Genomic DNA, 21,521 nt, shown 5'->3' on the forward strand with positions numbered 1-21,521 from the left:
ACAGCACCGTTAACCCCTCCGCAGCCGCAGGGATCCCCGGTGACAGCACCGTTAACCCCGGTGACAGCACCGTTAACCCCTCTGCAGCCGCAGGGATCCCCGGTGACGGCACCGTTAACCCCGGTGACAGCACCGTTAACCCCGGTGACAGCACCGTTAACCCCTCCGCAGCCGCGGGGATCCCCGGTGACAGCACCGTTAACCGCGGTGACAGCACCGTTAACGCCGGTGACAGCACCGTTAACCCCTCCGCAGCCGCGGGGATCCCCGGTGACAGCACCGTTAACTCCGGTGACAGCACCGTTAACCCCTCCGCAGCCGCGGGGATCCCCGGTGACGGCACCGTTAACCCCGGTGACAGCACCGTTAACCCCTCCGCAGCCGCAGGGATCCCCGGTGACGGCACCGTTAACCCCGGTGACAGCACCGTTAACCCCTCCGCAGCCGCGGCTCCGCGGGTGGCTGAGCTCGGCAGAGCCGGCGTTGATCACATCGCATTCCGCTTTAATTGCGGCCCGCCCGTGATTCTGGGTGCCTCTTCCAGGCTGACGGAAAATCACAAATATTTATCCCCTCTCTGGCAGCGGCCCTTTATCTTCCCACATTGTCGCCAGGTTCTCCAGCAGGGAAGGAGGAGTGAGAGCGGGCACTACAGCAGGGTAAAACTGCTTGGGGCAGCTGCCAGCTGCTGCATTCCTGCCAGGACAGGCTGAGGAGGAGCTGGGACACACCAGGTGCTGCCACAGGACCTCCTGCTGTCCCCAGAGCCCGGGAGGAGCAGGTCCCGAGGGAACACCTCGGATGGGGCACAGGAAAAGCCACAGGGATAGGGTTGGAGCAGCCCCAGGCACGCTGTGCCTGCAGGGCCAGGCTGCAGATGCTGGGAAAGGGGCTGCAGGGGCTCTGATCCTGCCCAGGATGGGAAAGGGGCTGCAGGGGCTGTGATCCTGCCCGGGATGGGAAAGGGGCTGCAGGGGCTCTGATCCTATCCAGGTGGGATAGGAAAGGGGCTGCAGGGGCTGTGATCCTGCCCGGGATGGGAAAGGGGCTGCAGGGGCTCTGATCCTATCCAGGTGGGATGGGAAAGGGGCTGCAGGGGCTGTGATCCTGCCCGGGATGGGAAAGGGGCTGCAGGGGCTCTGATCCTGCCCGGGATGGGAAAGGGGCTGCAGGGGCTCTGATCCTGCCCGGGATGGGAAAGGGGCTGCAGGGGCTCTGATCCTGCCTGGGATAGGAAAGGGGCTGCAGGGGCTGTGATCCTGCCCGGGATGGGAAAGGGGCTGCAGGGGCTCTGATCCTATCCAGGTGGGATGGGAAAGGGGCTGCAGGGGCTGTGATCCTGCCCGGGATGGGAAAGGGGCTGCAGGGGCCGTGATCCTGCCCAGGATGGGAAAGGGGCTGCAGGGGCTCTGATCCTGCCCAGGATGGGAAAGGGGCTGCAGGGGTTCTGATCCTGCCCAGGGTGGGATGGGAAAGGGGCTGCAGAGGCTCTGATCCTGCCCAGGATGGGAAAGGGGCTGCAGGGGCTCTGATCCTGCCCGGGATGGGAAAGGGGCTGCAGGGGCTCTGATCCTGCCCGGGATGGGAAAGGGGCTGCAGGGGCTCTGATCCTGCCTGGGATGGGAAAGGGGCTGCAGGGGCTCTGATCCTGCCTGGGATGGGAAAGGGGCTGCAGGGGCTGTGATCCTGAGGGGCTGGGATTGTCTCCCAGACATCCTGCAATGTCTTCACTCCTGTCAAGCTCTGCCTTTCTCTCCTCCAGCGCTGGGTCTGGCCGGGAGCCAGGGCCTCTCTAAACGTTACCAGAAGGGCTGGCAGCAGTTCAGCCCTAACTCATTACAGGTCCTGCAGACGTTCAGCTGGGGGTGAAGATTGGCCTCTTTTGGGACCCTGACAGGGAATTTAAATTGAAACGGGAGGATGGAGGGGAAAGAGCCCTATGGAAAATGAAATTCCTGACAAGGATGTGTATATGAAACCCCCACTGGCTGCGTGTCCTGCTGTGAGTCACGAGCTCTGCTCCCCCAGCATGGGCTGCCCTCCTTTGAAATGCTCAGGAGTTGCCTGGATGTGGCACAGTTACCCCTTTACACACCCTGAACCAGTGGCTTTGCTCCCCCCGGGTATTTCCATGCCCCCAGAGCCGAGAGTGGCCCCTGGGTGCAGTGGCCCAGTGGTTTCTGTCAGTGGTTCCTCCCTGCTTTGCTGCAGGGCTGGAATTAGGGATTCCTTCACCTCAAAGCTCTGCTGGTTCCTCCTGTGCTGTTTCATCTCCTTTGGTGTTCTTTGCACCAAGCAAACCCATCATTGCTCAGCACTACTCAAGCACAGCCCCTGTATGAACACTCCCCCTCTATGCTGATTTCCACATGATTTAACACTGAAAAATCCCTTGACTCTCTGCCCTTCAGGCACAGCAGCACCTGCAGAGGCTGTTCCAGTAGAAAACAACACAGGAAAAGGGCATTTTATTCTCTCTAGAGTCAGGTTTAGCTTCCACCCTGCTGGTGATTGAGTAACAGCACACATATAAAATGACAGCTAAGAAATAATTAATAAATAAACCATGACAAAGAGCTGAGCTACCAAAGACACATTCATTTCAGCCTCTTTAAACCCCGGGGTGTAAATGCACGCACAGGAAGGGAGTCTGTTAAAAATGCAGCCCCAGGATCCTTCAGCAGAGGTAGGGGAGGTCCCATGGCTCCATCTGCAGATGCCCTTCAGATCCTGTGCCTGACAGGCTCATCAGACTGGTGCCACTGGGCTCTGGAGGGCTTGCACAGAGCTGGGAGCAGCCTCTGCTGTGCTGATACACAAATCCCAGCGCCAGGAGCAGCACCTGAACCCAGCAGGGCTCATCCCTGAGGAGCAGCAGACCCTCCTGCAGTGCCCTCCAGCCAAGGCTAACATCCAGGATAATTCACAGCCTGGTTGTTTGTTTTACAAACAGCCCTTCCAGAGGCTCAGACCCATCTCATCCATCTTAAACAGGTGAGGAAAGGCACGAGTCCAATTGAAAACTCGATCATTGAATCATTTGCAAATCACCTTTGTCTTGTCATCCTGAAGCTCAGCTGAGCATGGCCTCTGTGGTGCTCTGCCCTCCTCTGTCTGGAGCAGTTATTGAGCAGCATGTGAGCTTCTCCATGCTGCTGGCACAGGCTGTGCCCATGCCAAGGTGGGATTTGGGAATGCTGCCTGCGTGGGAGCAGGGCAGTGCTCGTGGAATGGGGAGATGCTCACAGGGACAGGGACAGGGACATGAAAATGTTCCCAGAGGAGCTGGGGAATGACCATGGGGATCAGGTTCTGCTGGTGAGAGGGGTGGGATGCCCATGCTGTGCTCTGGCTCCTGTGCTCTGCCCTTTCACCCCAATGCCACGCTGCAGGAGCTGCACTCTGCATTTCTGCACCCCCCTCTGTGCTACCCAACAGCTCCGGGCTCTGGGCTGTGGTTTTCTCCCACTCCTCCCATGGTAGCATCTGCATTTTCCACCAACAGCGCCATTTTCAGGGTGGGAGGAAGCACTGAAAATACTCGAGAAGTCCTCCTGTGGCTGAGCTGTCCCTGCTAGGGTTGGTGAGGGGGTGCTCTGCTGCAGCCCTTTGCCAGGGCTGGACTGTGTGCAGGGGAGGCTGAGGCTTTGCCCAGCCAGCCCAGGCAGCTGCTGCAGGTCCCCTTCTGCCGGCTGGGCACAGCTCACTGCACCAGCAAAGGCACTGGAGCCTCACCTGGGTGAGTTCCTGTGCCACCTGCCCAGGGGGACCCTGCCTGGCAGGGCCTGGACTGGGGGCTCTCCAGGGGTCCCTTCCAGCCCTGATGATGCTGAGATCCTTTGAGGGCTGTGCCTGGCGACAGGGAAAAGCTGCAGAGCACATTCCCGGGGTGTGGAGAGGACAGACACTGCCAGCAGGACCCAGTGCTCAGGGCACAACAGGGACACGGCCTCACCCCCACAGGGATGTGCCAGCTCCTCTTCCCCTTGGCACAGGGCCTGTGCAGTGCCATGAGCCTTTCCCCTGTGAGCTGTGGGCCATGGGCTGTGTGGGCTGTGCCAGGGTTAAGTGCTCCTCACCCTGCTCATCCTCACTGCCCCAGGGCATCTCTCTGCTGGGATAAACTGGGATCTGCTGGGATCGATGGCCCAGCCCGGCCAGGGCTGGGTGTATGAGTTACAAACTCACCGAGGCTGATAGCTGAGTATTGGCTGGGTAATTAACCGGCAGGGTTCAGTCAATCATTAAATCCCATTGAGTGAGACTGAATGAGACGGTGCCTGCGGGCTGCCAAGGGAACTCCCTGCTCCACACAGAGCCGGGTGCTGCCACAGGGCTGGGAGCAGAAACGGGACTGCAGGGACACTCCCCTGTAGGGACATTCCCCAGGCAGAACTGATCTCCAGCTCGCAGGCACTGCCCTCAGCTGCTGGGCTCTGCGGGACAGGGCTTCCCCAGCTGGCATTAACCTGTGTGTGCAGCTTGGACCCTGCTGCTTTCAAGCCCAAGATGAATAACCACAGAGGAGACTTGTGAAAGTGAATGGGCTCCTCCAGAACACGCTAAAACAAACTGTGTGTGATGGATTGATAACAGAGACCACCTTGATCCCTTCCAGGCACACTTTATCACACGCCTCACAGAGGGGAGCTGGACCAGGACACAGATCCTGCACACCTGTGAGACTGAAAGGCAGTGATTCCCTGGATGGAGAGCGTGAGCTGCAGCAAAAGCCACACTCCAAGGCCACCGTGCCTGTCACAGCCTCTGCTGCACACAGGAGGGTGGCAGCAGCTGCTCTGCCTCCTGTCCTGAGCTGCTTGAGGTGCAGCCTGGCCTGTACCCCGTGTTCCACAGCAGAGGCTGTGTTTTGCACTCTGGGAGGGAGCAAATCTCCAGGTAAGAACCTCGAGGCCAGCCCTGCGGGCCAGTAAAGGCACGATGAGCCCCAGGGAGGGGCTGGGCAGTGCCGTGGAGCAGGAGCAGGAGCTGGAGCAGGGCTGTGTCCCTGAGCTGCTCGCACAAACTGGGGCGCGGGTGTGCTGTGGTCAGCTGGCTGTGCTCCTGCTGGCCCCCAGGGGCACCCTGAGCTCTCCAGAGCCAGGCAGGAGCTGTGCTGCCAGGCTGCAGCTATAAAAAGCCCCACTGTTGCCTTCCAAGCTGGCGATTCAATAACAAAATGCAGAAGTAATATTAAAGCTGCCTGCTGTGCCAACTGCTGGCTGTCTGCAGCAATAAAAATGCCGTAAATCAGCTCCAATTAAAGAGTGCAGAGCCTAACGGGAGCTGGGAAAACCCCCAGCACACTGGAATTGCCTGGGCAAACCCTGCACGCCATCACTTGCCCCTTGCAGGGCACTGGGGCTGGCCAGGGGTGCGGGGCTGGAGCCTGGCAGGGCAAACACACACTTTGAAGTGTGAGAGGGTTGTGCAGGGTCAGGGCAGCTGGCAGCACCTGTGCCCCTGCCCAAACACGAGGCAGGGCTTGGGAATGCTCCTCTGGGGATTTTTAGGCAGACACAAGCTCTTGTGGTCAGGTCTCAGGTCAGGAGGAGCTGAGGTTGCTGCTGGCCCTGGACACAGCTGCTGGTGCTCTGGGCAATGTCCTTGCCTTCTCAGGGGGGCCCTGAGGAGCTCACACCTTCTCACGAGGCCAGGAGACATCCCAAATGCATTATTTGTCTTTAGGAATGGGGCCCAGGCTCCCAAGGCAACCCAGCAGCCATCAGATCTCTACTCCTGCTGGAAGGTTCTCCTCTTTTGGATGCTGTCCTCATCAGTTCTTGGCTGTCTGCTCCTCAGAGGGGGCTCTGAAGGCTTTTTCTCCTTTTTGGCACATGTGGGCACTGGAAGAGCAGCTGGGATGTACAGGAGAGGCTTGGTTGGCAGAGAGGTCCCATCCTGTTCCACCAGGGCAGCCCAAGGGCCGTGCAGGGGGCTCGTGTGCCTTGGCACCACTTTGGTGTTTTTGTGTGACAAATGTCAGAGAATCCTGCTGGGATTGCCTGGGTACAAATGGGGCATTATTTCCCCATTGGATGGGGCATTATTTCCCCATTGGATGGGGCACTATTTCCCCATTTCATGGAGCATTATTTCCCCATTGGACGGGGCAATATTTCCCCATTGGATGGGGCATTATTTCCCCATTGGATGAGGCATTATTTCCCCATTGGATGGGGCACTATTTCCCCATTGGATGGTGCATTATTTCCCCATTTCATGGAGCATTATTTCCCCATTGGATGGGGCATTATTTCCTCATTGGATGGGGCACTATTTCCCCATTGGATGGGGCACTATTTCCCCATTGGATGGGGCATTATTTCCCCATTTCATGGAGCATTATTTCCCCATTGGATGGGGCAATATTTCCCCATTTCATGGAGCATTATTTCCCCATTGGATGGGGCATTATTTCCCCATTGGATGGGGCATTATTTCCCCATTCCATGGAGCATTATTTCCCCACTGGATGGGGCATTATTTCCCCATTTCATGGAGCATTTAGCTCCCCCAGCAGTGTGGGCAGAGGGACAGGGGATAGATGGGGCTCCCAGCCAGGGTAGGGGGTGCTGGACCAGGACTAAGCCCTGTCTGTGGCAAATGAAAATACAAACAAAGCCCACAGGCACAATGTGAGGAAGGGAATCTTTCCCATTGGAGAATTCTGCATGACAGGCTCGTGCTGCTGGCATCCACACACCTAATCCTGCAGTTGTGCTGAGTAAAGGCCAGCTCTGGGCAAGGCTGGGATCCCTGGGGAAATGTGCCCTTTGCAAGCGGGTCCATGGGACACTTCCACCATTTTCTTTATCTAAGTCTGCAAAACTCTACCTAGCTTGAACTAGGTGATCTTGTGATGTTCATTCCAGCTTGATTCACCCTCTGATTCTAAGATGCCCAATGAACCTTCCTTCTGGCCTTTCCACTGTGTCATAAGTAAATAATTTCCCTTAAAAACAGCATTGCAAGGGAGGAGTGCTTCAGCAGCGCAGGCTGGTGTACTTGGGGTGAGAATTGAAGGCCCTCAGTCAGACACAGGTACCAGGGCAGCTTCCCAAACCTGCACACGTGGTTTTACGGGACATTTCCCATCCCAGGGCGTGGTGAGCAGGGCAGGGAGGGCAGATCTGACAAATTCCTGCTCCGAGGGGAGAAGGGAGGTTCAGATTTCTGCAAGGGTTTAAGCTGAGATTTGAGAGTGATCCCTCCTTTTCCTTGAGGGAAGAGCCCTGCATGCCAAACCCTCATGCTGAGAGTGGAAGGCAGGCTGTGAAAATCCTGCTCTGCCTTCCCAGCTTCCACTCCTTGCCAGTGATGGGTGGAGAGGAGGAAGCCAGGAGCAGCTGAGCACAGGTCCCCCTGCACACCCAGAGGTTGATCCAGCATGGTCTGGGATCCTGGTGCTGCTGGCCTGGGTCAGGGCTGCTGTGGCAGCAGGAGCAGGGCAGGGATTCCTCCCCTGTGCTCGGCACTGGTGAGGGCACAGCCCGAGTGCTGTGCCCAGCTCTGGGCCCTCAGTTTGGGATGGAGGGGCTGGAGCACATCCAGAGGAGGGGAACAAGGCTGGAGAGGGGCTGGGAGCACAAACCCTGTGAGGAGCCACTGAGGGAGCTGGGGGAGCTCAGCCTGGAGAAAAGGAGACTCAGGGCTGCCCCCATCACTCTCACAGCTCCTGAAAGGTGCCTGTGCTCAGCTGGGGCTGGGCTCTTTCTGCAGCAGCACTGACACAACCAGAGCACACAGCCTCGAGCTGCACCAAGGGAAATAGAGGTTGGATATTAGGAAAAAGTGTTTTACAGAAAGGGTGACAAAGTTCTGGAATGGCTGCCCGGGGAGGTGGTGGAGTCCCCACCCCTGGGTGTGTTTAACAAAGCCTGGATGTGGCACTGGGGGCCAGGGTTGAGTTCAGGTGTTGGGGCTGGGCTGGACTTGATGGCCTTGAAGGTCTCTTCCAACCCAGTGATTCTGTGATCCTGTGAATACTGTGATCCTGTGAATTCTGTGATCCTGTGAATACTGTGATTCTGTGAATTCTGTGATTCTGTGGTTGTGTGACTGTGTGTGTGGGATGGGTCTCAGCCTGTCCTCAGCTCCAGCCCTTCCAGCTCCAGGAGGCTCGGGGTACTCCATGGAATGCCTTGGCTGCCAGGTGTGCTGGGAGCAATGCAAACCCCAAATCCACCCCTCTCAGCCTGCAGAGGGGCTATTTCTGCTGCTGTGACATCAGGGGCACTGCAGCCTGGCCAGCCAGCCCTTGTGCAATCCCCTCTGGAGAGCAAGGAGCACACTTTCCATTCCTGATTTAGAGAACTTTTAAAACTCTCCAGGACTGAAATATATGCTGGGTGAGACAATGGAGCTGGTGTTTGGTGCTGATCCCTCCTGTTTGGGAACGTTTCCTATTGACACACGAGGTGAAATAAGTGGTGTGGCCCTGGAGGACAGTCTGCTGCAAGAAATAGATGTTAACCTCATCTGACTGCCATTTAGTACAGCTCAGAAAGCTTTGAAACTCAAGCATCAAGCATGAGGCTTGAATTTCCCATTCCTTTCATGCCTCTCACATAGAAATGTTTATTATAAAGCAATTTTCTCGTGGAATAATTTATCTTTTATCCCTACACCTCTCTGTTTTGATCCCACACAACAAAGCAGGCAGTTTGTACAGGAGCAGTTCTGCCTTTTCCTCCACCTTCCTTTGAAGGATCTCGGCGCTGTGTGCCTCAGGTGTGACCTCAGCTCTGCCATGGGCACGGTGACATCTCTTCCCTGTGGCCACCCAAAGTCACAGCAGCTCAGGATTTCAACTGGGAAATGAATTCAAATGGATTTTATTTAGGTGTCCCCTTGTCGCCACTAGGCTCGAACCTCATTCTGTGCATGAGACCCCTGCATTTAAATAATCTAAACCCTGGCTCAGAATTGCTCAGGGCTTGGAGTTATGGGGGACAAATGTGACCCAGAAATCCTGAGGAGTTCTGCTCTGCAGGGGCTCCTGGGGGCCAGACCCAGGTCTGTAACTCTTGGAGATACACCCGAAATCTCCCACAGACAGAAAGGGAGGCACCAAAAGTGCCAAGCAGCCAAGGAAGGAGAGTTTTTGGCTTATTTGTGGACTCTGCAGGGACACGGGGCAGCACAAGCAGCGCTGGGGTACCAGGGGTGTCTGTCCCTTGCAGAGGTTTGTCCTGCCTGGTGCTGTCCCAGGGGGCCTGGGGAGGGAGGGGAACATCACCCAGTGAGGAAAGGAGCTGCACAGGACATGCCACCAGCAGCAAGAGCTCCACATTAGGAACAAATGGAGCATTTTTTGCTCAAATTCTCTGTGTTGTTTCAAACATACCAGGTGCTGCTTCAGGCTCACGTGGTTCTTATTGACCCACCTGGTCCCAGCTCTGGAACACCCCTGGGACAGGCTTGGCCTCAAGCTTGCCCTGGTAGCCACAGTAGCAAGAGACTTCTCTGTAAAGGTACAGGGCCAATTTTAGGATTAATGACCAGCTGAGTTTCTATTTAAATAAAATCCTGTATGGAAGATGTTTCTCTCTGCTTTCTCCAGCCTCTCCTCTTTCCAATCTCCTGGGTTGGACAGAAATATTATCTTGTTTCTCTCTGCTTTCTCCAGCCTCTCCTCTTTCCAATCTCCTGGGTTGGACAGAAATATTATCTTTCCCTCCATGGGTTAAAGGCATTGAGTGGATTTGGAGAATTCCTTCCTAACAGGAGCTTGGATAAAAATAATTGTGTGATAAAAATAATAACCCAATGCTATACGCTGACACGCTCCACATGGCATCTACAGGATCCTCAAGGATTTTCCATGGAAATAATTTCCTAGAAGAAACTAAACTCCTCAAACAGCTTGTGCCTAGATTAATGTTTTCTGGGTGGTGTTTCTATTTCTCTTTTAAATGGTGCTGAATGTGTAAAAATGGAAGTTTTCTGGAAGCAGGGAGATGTGGAGGTGCTGCCCTGGGCAGTGAGGGTGTCGGGGTTTGGATGCTGCTCCATGCCCAGGCCTTACCTGCCTTGAGGGGTGACCACAGGTGATGGTGCTGCTCCAGGTGCTGCTCCAGGTGCTGCTCCTGGTGCCCGTGATCTTTCCAAAAGGAGCACAGAACTCATCAGGCTTCTCCATTGGCAAGTTCTGGCACTGCCAGGGAGCGGCTGTTGCTCTGTGAGCACAGCCTGAGTGCCTCATCTCACGGAGACCTGATGGCTGAGCCAGGGAAACGTGGAGATCCTGGGACATGCCCGTATTTAGGCAACCCAAATCCACGTGGGGTTGCCTCACTCGGTGCCTGGGGCTGCTCGGGGCAGTGGCCACCGAGCTGGAGCTGGAGCTGGGCTGCCCGGGAGTGGCACAGCCCTTGCACAGCCTAACCAGGGGAGGAACCAGTTGAGCCTTTGGGCTTTCATCTGCCTGCGAGTCAACACCCTGAATTTTCGGAGAAACAGGACGTGCAAGACCTCCCACTGCAATGGTAATTACCAGGGAGGCTTTCAGAGAAACCCGGGCGCCAGGAGCTGTGCAGGGCTGATCTGTGTGCAGTGATGGGCTGGGGTGAGCCTGGCACCCCACCTTCACCTGGCTGCCTCCTTTGGGGTGAGCCAGTGATCCCCAGCCCTGTGCCAGGAGCCTGGCACCCCACATTTGGTTGATTGCCTCCTTTGGGGTGACCCCAACCCTGTGCCAGGAGCCTGGCACCCCACATTTGGTTGATTGCCTCCTTCTGAACCCTGCAACCCATCCAAAATTTTAAGTTGGATTGCAGAGGCAGGTGTGATTTGAAACACTTCTGTTCCAGCTCACAGACAGTCCTGCTTCCCAAGCACGGGGACAAGGGGACACATCCCGGCTGCTGTCCCCAGCCCTGCCCGGGATCCCCCAGATTCCAGCTCTGATGCTCCCTCCCGCCGCATCTCCCCGCTCCTCGCCCCGCTCGCAGCCCGGAGGATCCAACACAAATTCCTTCCACTCAAAAGGCTTTAACGCTGAGCCCCTCGCTCGGGGCAGCAGCCCCGGGGCTCCACGGCCGTGCTTCGGGCCGGGGCCGTGCCCACCCCGGGCTGCAGGCACCGGGCGGGCCCCGGGAGGCTCGGCCAGGGAGGAAGGCTCTGGAAAGGCCATGGAGCGGGGAAGGTGTCCGGGATGGACGGGAGCGCGGGTCCCCGCGGGATCCATCCCTGGCAGAGCGCAGCGAGCCCCGGGCCGCTCGGAGGCTCAGCTCCCGCCGCCGCTCCGCATCCCGGCCGAGCCGCGACCGGCGCTGCCCGGCGGGCGAGGGCTCCGGAGCCCCGGGGACACGGCTCAGGAGCGGAGAACGGGAGCCGGGCCGGGCACGGGGCCCGAGCGCTGCAGAGGCAGCCTGGGGACACTCGGCCGGCACACGGCGTGTCTGCGACCGTCCGGGAGTGACCCGGGGGCGGTCACCGAGGGCTGCGGCCGGCTCTGCGGGACGGGCCGCGTGGGGAGCGGGCCGGGGCTCTGCACAGCCCGGCTCCGATCCCGGCCGCACTGGCGGTGGCGGTGCCTGGGACGCGGACATGGACGGGCGGCGGGGGCGCGCGGGCGGGTGCGGGGGAGGCGCGCTCCCGCCGCTCGCCGCAGCACCGGGGACGCGCCCCCGCCGGCCGTGCTGCAGCGCGGGGCGGGGCCCGCCGTGACGGGCGTGGCAACCGCCCAATCAGTGCGGCGCTGCGGGGTGACGAGAGCCAATGGGCGCCGAGGGGGCGGGGCGCGGCGCGGGGGCGGGCCGGCCCACGGCGTGCGGAGGTTGCTATGGCTGTGGCCGGAGAGCGGCCGCGGCGCGGACCAATGGGAGCGCGCGAAGCCGCTGACGGACGCGGTTGCGGACCAATGGACGCGCGGCGCGCGGCGGCGGGGGCGGGCGGTGCGGCGGGGGGCGGCGGGGCCGGCGCGGCGCTAAAGGAGCGCGGCGGGCGCGGGGCGGAGCGGGCGCGGCGGAGCCGGCGGGCGGCGGGCGGGCGGCGGCCGGCGCTGCACAGGTGAGCCGGCGGGGCTGGCGGCGGGGCCGCGGCACCGGGAGGGGGGCGGCTCGGCGGGGCCCGCCCGCGGCGGGGGTGTGGCGGGGGCGGCGGGCCCGGCACACAAAGACCCCCTTGTTGGGCCGCCCGCCCGCGCCGCCCTCCCCCCCGCTGCCGGTGCCGGCCCCGGCCGCGAGAGGAGGGGGCCGTTCCCGGCTGTTTTCGGCCATTTTCTGCCTTCCCCGCGGGCCCCGGGCGGGGGGCGCGGGGCCGCGGCCGCTGCGGGCGCCGCCGGGCCAAGCCGCGGCCGCCTCTTTGTCCTTCGGGCCCGGCGAGCGGCAGCGCGGCCGCGGCCCTGGGGCGCTGCTCGGGCCCGGGGCTGCCCCGCCGGCCCTGCCCCGCCGCGCCCCCCGCCCCCCTTTTGTTCACAACGTGTCTGAGGTTTTTCTTTGGATTTTTTTTTTTCTTTTTGCCTTTATTCGCACGTCGTCTGTTGGGAGTGCTGGATTCCTGCATGATAAATGTGCTCATTTGTGTGTTTCATTTGAATGCCATTGTTAGCGGAGCAGCCCTGGCTAGGGTGAGCTGCAGCTTGCCTTGCTTCTGCGGAGGGTCTTTTGTGCTGGGCTTTGTGGGGCTGGGAGCCCGGCTGGGAGAATGACCCTGAAGGTGTTTGTGCTCCCCGAGGTTTGGGTTTAGCTCAGAGCTGCTCTCCAGTCACTCACACCGCTGGAGTGTGACCGGTGCGTGCCCTCCTCTATGAATGCATTCATCTCCGTCTTCACCCTTTAATTCCCTTGGGTGCAATGATGGTTCATGTCGTTGTATGAGCTTTATTTGACCTTCAGGTTCCGGTGCCCCTTGGTGTGTAGAAGCGGAGTGCTGGCTGCCTCGGGCTGTGTCTCACCTGCCCGCAGCGCTCAGGACCTGACACCGAGGGCCATTGGCACGCCGGGGTGGCACTGCCGTTCCAGGGCTTTGTTAGACCTTGGGCTGGAGCCTGGCACGGTGGGGACAGTCACCTTCCTCCCGTGGCTTTCAAAGCTCCTCTATTTCATCTGTCGCTTTCCCCAGCCAAATGGGGCATTCATTGCATTCGTTGACTAAACCGTCAATTTCCTGGCGGAGGAGTCCAGCTATCGCTTAGAGGTGTGCCCTCGACGATTCCATCTTTGTTCATGGAAATTTTCTCTGAGAGGCTCTTCTAAAATACTTTAAATGTTGAGTCATCATCTCTTGATTTGAATTAAGCCATCTGTGCTAAGGGATCTGCTCCTCACACCTCTGAAGGGCTCAGTGACTTCAGGCTTGCTTTGCACTAAAGTTGGACAATGTAACAAATCTCTCTGCCTTAGCTGGAGACGCGATTATCCTGTTTAATTACACGTTCTTCTCGGGAGGGTTGGGTTGCAGAACTTCCATCAGGGCGCGTGCCATAGTGGGAAAGGTGACAAATGCAGTTTGGGAACCTCCCTGGCTTTGTTCCCAAGCTGGCCTTTGGCTTACCTGCTGGGAAAGGATTCCGTAGCCAATGTTCTTGGGGTTCTTCAGCAGGGAAGGTGGTGTGTGTTACAAACCAAGACGTTTCAAGTCCTGAGGACCAGGGGTCGGGCTTTTCCTTGGTGCCCTGTGGGCAGCTGGATCTGCCAGCTCCAGGAATCCTGGCTGTGATGGCAGGGGCCTCTCTTGGGTAGAGGCAGCCAGGTAAAATGAGTGTGCAGGGGCTCTTGTCAGTCAGTGGTTTTTCTCTCTGCTTCAAATTACCCGTGGAGCTGTTGGAAAATCCAGCATCATTCCTTGCAGTGTTTTGAGCCTGGAGGTAAACTTGAGATCTGGAGACATTTTTTGGAATATGGTGATGTCAGCACTCAGGACTGAGAACGGGAGCAGGCTGTGGAAATGCAAAGCTTTTCAGAGAGAATATGAGCAAGGTTTAGCTGCCTGGATGGCTTGCAGAAACCCCAAGTGTCCCAAGTTCTTTTCTGTAGCTGAAAATCCACATTTTTAAAACTCATCCTTGCCGCCTTTTGGTTTTTGCAGCAGAATCCACTGAGCAGATTTATGGGTTTGTATCTATCTCTGTATTTTTGTTTTTCACTGTTCCATCACCGCTGAGTTTAGTGCCAAGCTCCTGCTCTGTTTGCTCTCATTCCTTATCTAAGCCCAGCACACAGGTGTGTGTTTCTTCCTGCCCACAGCTCTTGCTGTGATGTCTCTCCCTTGCAGCTGCACAGCTGGATCCCTGCTGGCTGCCCTGCCCTGGGTTTGGGTGGCACTTGACAGGTGACTGAGCTTTGTCTGCCCTGGGTTTGGGTGGCACTTGACAGGTGACTGAGCTTTTGTGTGGCACAGGTGTGTGAGCAGGGTGTTGGTTGTGCAGCGGCTCCTCCAGGCTGGGAGCGATGCCTGGTGCTGCTTCTCCCAGGGCAGGAGCAGGAGCTGGTGCTGGAGCAGGAGCTGGTGCTGGAGCAGGAGCTGGTGCTGCATCACTGGCTCGTGAGGCTGTGTGTAACGTGCTCCTTGCTTCTCCCTCTCTGCCTGCAGGGTGACTGGGAGCAGAGCCCTTCTCTTGCCGGGATGGCGCAGAGGTCGGGCCAGGAGGATCCGGAGCGCTACCTCTTCGTGGACAGGGCTGTCATCTACAACCCTGCCACCCAGGCTGACTGGACTGCCAAGAAGCTGGTGTGGATCCCCTCGGAGCGCCATGGCTTCGAGGCAGCCAGCATCAAGGAGGAGAAGGGGGACGAGGTGTTGGTTGAACTGGCGGAGAACGGGAAGAAGGCGCTCGTCAACAAAGACGATGTTCAGAAGATGAATCCTCCCAAGTTCTCCAAAGTGGAAGACATGGCAGAATTAACCTGTTTAAATGAAGCCTCTGTATTGCATAATTTAAAGGATCGCTATTACTCTGGGCTCATCTATGTAAGTAGCAATTATGGGATCCATTCTGGGTGCTAATTCAGCTGGCCTCACCTGATTGCCATCGCTGCTGTCAGAGTGGGTCTTGGCTTTGATTTTGGCAGCCTAAATACTTTGTATCCCCAGCATTTGCATGAGTCCAAAGTCTTTTTCTGTGCTGTGTACAGGTCAAGAGCTCTGTCGTAAAACAAATACTACACTTCTGTGAGCATCTTTCAGCCACAGAGTGTGCCATGGCAGCTGGGGGGGCTCTGCTGTGCTGCTCCTTGGAGCACTTGCCTCATGCTGAACTGATCCACTGAGCAGTGGCAAGTGGCTTCCTTGTGCTGAGGGAGGTGACAAACGCTCACTTTGCTGGATTGCTGAGGTTAACTGCTCATGTGAATGAGCACATCTCTTGTTTTAACTTGCTGCATGTTAAAAATGGCAATAAGAGGCTCTGCTGGTATTTAAAATATGAAGTTTGGGAGTACTGGGAGTGCAAAATGTCTTTTTGGAACTGAATATCAGCCTAGTGGCCAGGAAGGGATGTGTTCAAGTGCTTAAAATAAACCAATAAGATAAAGCTTGTTTTTTTCCAGTGGTTTTGAAGCACTGATTGAACATCTGGCTTATCAGCATCTTGCTCTGGAGCTGGGAATCACAGCGCCCTTGGTGCTGTGTCTGACCCCGCTCCTCCCTTGGGCTCTGTCCCAGGTCTGTGCCTGCAGTCAGGAGCAGCTCCTGCTCTCTTGGCAGGCTGGCTGCACAGGGACTTGTTGGGTCAGGGAGTCAGGAACAGCTACAAGGAGACTTTCTGTCTCAAAAGACACTGGAACATCTGCTTAAATGCTTGCTTCACTTTTTATAAACACTTAAAGCTTAAATCCACTTTATTTAGTCCTGATAGTTGGCTCATTTTCCCCTCCATCTGGGGATTAGGGGGTACATTTTTAGCTTGACCCTTGATAGTATTTGGACTTATTAAAAATCATGTACAACTACAAAGTGGTTTTTTGTATTTGTGTATCTTTGTCAGCTTCCTCCTCCAAGGCCTTACACCAAGGTGCTCATAGCAGAGCTGGGTGAAAAATACTTCTGGAATGATTCCTGCAGAAGGAAACTAATTGCATAATTAATGGATTGAAAACAAAAAGTAAACAGGTTGATAGGTCAAAAGTTTCCAGTCTGTGTATCAATCCTAATTATGGCTGTTAGAAAATTCATTACAATTATTACAGCCCTATTTCATGATGGAGGTTAAAAACCTGCAGGCCTTGAATGTCACAGCAAGCTCTAGTGCAGGGCCTGCTAAGGCAGGCCCAGGTGTTTGTGGGGGTGCCACTGTGGGTGTGACAGTCCCCCTTTGTGGGAGCCTGGCTGCTCGTGCAAGTGGAGTTGGAGAGGCCCTGCAGGTGCCTGACCTTGTTCCCTTCCCAAAGGGTTCATCCTGCTCTGCTGGGGCACACTGGAGCTTGTTCCTGGGCTGGGTGATGCTCTGCCAGGCCTGGGGTCAGTGCAAGTGGAGTTGGTGATCTCCTTGCCCAAGCTGGGAGAGCTTGGTTGGGCTGAGAAAGCTCCAGCATTTGTTGGGCTTTGCTGAGTTACAGGGACACTGCTGGGGGATGCTGCTCTGCCCGAGAGCCCTGGTTCAGTGCAGCTGTAAGAATTGGCTCCTGGGCTGAAATGAAAGCTGGCTGACTTGGTGAAGGTGTGCAGAAGGGCACTGTGGGGTGTGTGGAGGACTGGATGCTGCAGGGGTTCACAGCCAGGGGGACACTGCAGGAGCTCGAGCTCTCGGGGGCTCTGTGGGGCACCCCTGAACTTCATGAACGTGGCACTGCTGCTGCTGGCACAGCCCAGAGCCATTGCCCACATTCCTGTTTGCCTGGTGTAAGGAAAAGAGCCCAGGTGAGCTGAGCTCAAGTGAGTTCTGCTGCTTTGGCCGTGCTGACAGGAGCTGGTTAAAGCTCTGGTTGGATTTTCAGATTGTACTCCCATAATAACCAAATGAAAATTGTGTATTTTGGTGTTGGTCTCAAGCAGCTGAGGTGCAGGTGGTGAATCTGATCGGGTCTCCTGGAATTTCCCAACAGGCAGCGTGGAGTGTTGCCTTTCTAGGAAGTGCAAGATGCAAGAATGTGGAGTGAAGTAGACTGGACACACGTTTGCTTCCAGTCCCTAGAAAGGAAAGGAGCGAGCTTTGGGTGGCTGCAGTCATCTGGCTGTGATCTGTGTCCAGGAACAGGAGGCTGACTAAGGCCCACGGTGACCTGGGCACTGATGCTCCCTCCAAGAGTTTCATGTAACATCCAAGTAGGGGTGGCCAGCAGTTTCTGGAACTTGCAGCATCTCTGCTGCCTGCCAAGTGTGCTGATCTCAGGCTCTGAGCACCACTGCTGAGCTGGGGGAGGTGAACAGAGTGGAGAACATGGAAGGTCAGGGCTTGTCTGTGGTGTGACTGCTTGGTCCTGTCCCTCTGGGCTCTGCTCAAGGCAGAACCCGGAGAGGAGCAGGACTTGTACAAGGATGCTGGAAAGGTGGCTGGAGTGTCAGTTATGGTGATCCCAGTTTGATTTGGAGATGAAATAACTTTAATTGCTTGCTCCACTTTACCATCATCTGTTGCATGGGTTGCCACAAGGTTTACTTGGAGTTTTAGTGCTGGTTCTGTGAAGGTGCAGCCACCTACAGCAGGTAGTTTAGCTGTTTTTTCATTGTTCTGCCTTTGCTTGGAGTTTTCACTTTCCTTGTGTTTTGTGGCTGAACTTCCCCAAATCCTGTGCTTTTTGAGGGATATCAATGTTTCTTACCTATCATTTGAGTCACTAATGCCCTAAATTGATCTTCATATCCTGCTGGAGTGGGTTTTGCTTCCTGTGAATGCTTGTGGGTGTTGATTCTCCAGCTCAAAACTGAACTGCTGGGGCTGCCCTGCTTTGGAGTGGCCAGCTTTAATCCTGGCTTCAGGCTGCATTAGTGACATCCCTCAGCTGCAGATCAGGAGCTGGAGGTGGCTCACTGGGAGGGCACCCAGGAGGAATACCCACAGGCCTGGGAGGCCCTCTGAACATTGGGAATAAAGATGATTTTGCTCAGACTGGTTTTATGGGGCTTCCTGAATATCCTTATCCCGTGAACTGAGCTCCAGGTGACTTTCTGGGGGTGTTGCTTTAAGAAAGGAGCAGTTCTGGTCAGAGGTTTTGGCTCACTGAGGTCTGCACCCTGGCTGAGGAAACACCTTTATTCTTATAAGGCCTGCATGTAAAATGCCACTGTGGAGGCTTCTAGAGAGCAGCCCTAGAGCTTGGTTTGTGCTCAGGTTGAGTGTGCAGAATAAGATTTCATGGGGGAAGAAGCCTTTGAGTCAGAGAATGAAATGGAGAAATGCAATCCACTGGAAGGGTGGAGGGTGAGGGTCCCTCAGCCCCGCATGCTGCAATTTCAGGACCACACTTAATTCTTTGTCACAAGCTGTGATAGACATTGGGTGATGTTTTACCCAGCAATTTAAAACTCTTTTGATGGCAAGAAAGACTCTTTAATCCCACTTTGAAAAATGTATTTTAAATTTAGAAAAATCACCTTATGTACTTCTTGTGGACAGAAATATCCTGTCAAAGCCAGTGGGTCTCTCATGGCTGTGCAGGTTTGCCACAAGGCTCTGATTTTGCAGGGACTCCAACACCTGGGTGTTAATGGCCTGACTGGTGAGTGCAGGTGAACATGGAGCAGCCTGGGGTAAATGCACATTTCCCACTCAGTGGGTCTGTGAATTTGGAGTCTGAATTTGCCTTTTCTGATGCTCTGGCAGGGCCACAAGTCTGACTTGTGCACTCAGAAGTTGCCACTGCAGTGGGATGAAGGAATTGCTCACTCAAACACAGGGTGTAATTAAGCTGCAGTAAAACCCAAGGTATCCCAAATTCCATGTGCTTTACAGTGATTTATTTTAAAACCATTGCTGCTGCCACATCTGTGGTAGGCCCAGCTTTCCTGGATAAGCCCTTGCCCCCAGGTGCTTGTGTGGCTTTGTGATACCCCCAGAGATCATTGCAGCTTCTCCTTTTCTGCTTCCTGCCCTGTTCAGCCAGAAGGGTTGAAATGAGCAGGATTTCTCACACGTGTGACTCCATGCCAGTGTCCAGATGGTCCCTTGTGACTGCTGGGGGATTGGGGAGCCCTGGGGGGCTCAGGTACCCACGGTGTGTGTGCTGTGGGGTGAGTCAGGTTGGAGTTTTGCTGTTCTTGAGGAAGGACAGCAAAGCTTGGGGAAAGGCTTAGATTCAGCTTCAGAGTCCCCCAAGCTCCAGTGAACTGTGCATTATCTTCCCTGCTCACTCCCCCGTGGTTTTTTTTAAAGCCAAGACTTTTGAAAAAGCGTTGGGAGCTGTTTGTGTGAGGCTTTGAGTTCCTGGAAGCCTCCTGCTGGTTCTGCTCTCCTGGCACAGGGCTGCTGGGCTGTCTTTGCACCAGTGAAGTAGAAAACGTGCTCAGTGTTGTGCAAGTAAAGCACTGCAGCAGGTGTTTGTTGATAATTGCAACTGTTACCTCTGTAATGGGTCTGCAGCCCTGTTATTTCACTTCTGAATGTACTTTCTGTTTTATTGGAGTAGCAGAGGGAAGGAATGGGAGCTGTGGCACAGTCCCCAGCTCCAGAGCCTGCTGTGGGTGGCAGCTCTTACAGCCCTGCACTGGAGGAGCTGTCTTTAAGCTGTTCCTTCTGTTAAGCTGCTGCCTCCTGTGAGGCCTGAGTGTAACCTAGAACAATCTCTGCTATTATATAAGCATCTGTGTTCTAATTGCTTTAATTTTCCTGCTGGTCCAGTTGGGAATGTTTCAGGTTGCTGAGTGGCAAAGATTGGTATTAAAAGAAACCTGCAAGAAATGGAGTTTGTTACTTAATTCTTTTCCCTACCACAAGTCAGTCACTGGATCTGATAACCCAGCACGTGGCAGAAGAAGTGTTGGGGTTCACTGGTGGAGCTGCTTTGGCACAAGAACCCTTTTTTTTTATGTTGACTCTGATTTTTGGAAGACTCATAAATGTGATCAAGTTGAGGGAGCTGTGTGCAGGGTTAGAAGTGTCTGAGGAAGTGAATCAGGTAAGCAGAGGTACGAAAAAGGGCTTGTTCTTGTCAAGCTGTGTTTCTGTAAGTAGGGTGGGTTAGGGTGTAAAAAGGAGCAGCAGTTTGCTCTGCTCTCTCCTGTGCAGGTGCTCAGGTGGCTGCACTGTGCCCAGGACACCCCTCCAGCCCTGAGCCTGGGCCAGAGCTGCCCAGGGCTGCCTGTGGGGCAGTCAGGCTCTGACATGAGCTCTCCAGGAGCCTGCTGGGAGGATTTTAACTCCCCTGTGGCCCTGCTGCAAGCTCAGCTCATGTTTTAGCTCTGAGCAGTTGCAGGGGCAGTTTGAGGCCAGGCTGTGACCCTGAGTGTGTCTGTGTGAGAGGAGGAGCTGGCAGGGCAGGGCAGGGCTGGGGGTTCTCTGGACACATCACCTGAGGGCTGTGAGTGTGGAAACTCAGCCCTGCTGAGCCTCTGCTCAGCCCCAGCTGTGCAGAACATCCAGGGATGAATTATCCATGGTGTGGGCTGAGCTTTTCCATTCCTGCCTGCTGGCTGTGTTGGGTTCCTTCCCTTTCTCACTCTCCTGCTGGGCTGCCCTCAGTAAACCTGAGGCTGTGATCCCCAGGCTCTCTGACCTGAGCTTCCCAGGCTGATCCTTGCCCTTGTTGAGCACCCTTTGATTCCAGTGCTGTGTCCACCCCAGGGCACAGCCTCACCTTCATCCCCTCTGGGGCTGGGGAGTCCCTGCCCTTCTTTAAGCCTTGGCTTGGGTAATTTCAGGGAGAAGAGGTGAGAAGGTGTGAGAAAACCATGTCTAGCTCAGGGAACTCAGCTTGGAGTGTGAGTCTGTAACCTCAGGAGGTGAAAACCAGGCAAAGAAAATGCTCTGTTGGGGCAATTTATCAACTGGAGAGTGAGCTCCACTCCCTTAGTTATGGGACAGTGCTTAAGGCATGCAGTGCTGGGCTGGGAATGGCTGCTTTCTGTTTCAGCTGATAATGAGAGCTGTCTAAATGCTTACTTCAGCTTAATGGTTTATGTAGTGATAGAGTGGGTCTGTCACTTTCTATATTTGAAGAGCTGCAGATAGATGTTGAGCCCGTGTTTGGGGTGATTGTTGGATCACCACACTGGTGGTTACAGTGCCCAGCTGTGCCTGCATGGTGCTGGTGTCCCTCAGTGCTGCTTTGAGGAGGCCTCTGCATGGCCTGGCAGAGGAGAGCTGCTTCCACCTGGCAATAACTCCCCCTGTTTGCCAGGCTGCAGGGATGGAGTGGGGTTTGGAACAGGCCAGTGCCAGGATCCTGAGCTCTGCAGGTCGGGACAGCTTACCAGAACCCAAATTACTGCATGATGAACTACTGGATACAGGCTGGAAGCATCTGGAAACCTTCAAACTGCACATTTAGTGTCCTGGAGGGGAGCTTGTATAACCCAGCTCTCAGTCAGAGCTCTCCTTTACTGCTTGTGTCTGGAGCCCTGCCTGCAGAGTGCATTCCAGGCTGTCCTGTGCTGGCTTGGTGCTGTGTGTTCCTGAGGCAGGAACAGGAATGTGTTCCAAC

At 55.8% G+C, this 21,521-nt stretch overlaps 1 protein-coding gene across 2 annotated transcripts in view; it reads left to right on the top strand.

Moving 5' to 3' along the window:
- Positions 1–11,978: 11,978 nt before the first annotated feature.
- The window catches only part of MYH10 (myosin heavy chain 10), an 88,884-nt gene continuing 79,341 nt past the window's right edge, over positions 11,979–21,521 (top strand). Inside the window, exons 1-2 of one of the 2 annotated variants that reach the window (XM_036394334.2) lie at positions 11,979–12,015; positions 14,539–14,916. In XM_036394334.2, coding sequence (XP_036250227.1) covers positions 14,572–14,916 — 345 coding nt within the window. In that variant the 5' untranslated portion in view covers positions 11,979–12,015; positions 14,539–14,571. The remainder of the gene's footprint in view (positions 12,016–14,538; positions 14,917–21,521) is intronic. The other variant, XM_054516833.1, reaches the window with a different exon arrangement.

Source organism: Molothrus ater, chromosome 19 (assembly GCF_012460135.2).
Source record: "Molothrus ater isolate BHLD 08-10-18 breed brown headed cowbird chromosome 19, BPBGC_Mater_1.1, whole genome shotgun sequence".
Classification (NCBI taxonomy): Eukaryota; Metazoa; Chordata; class Aves; order Passeriformes; family Icteridae; genus Molothrus; species Molothrus ater.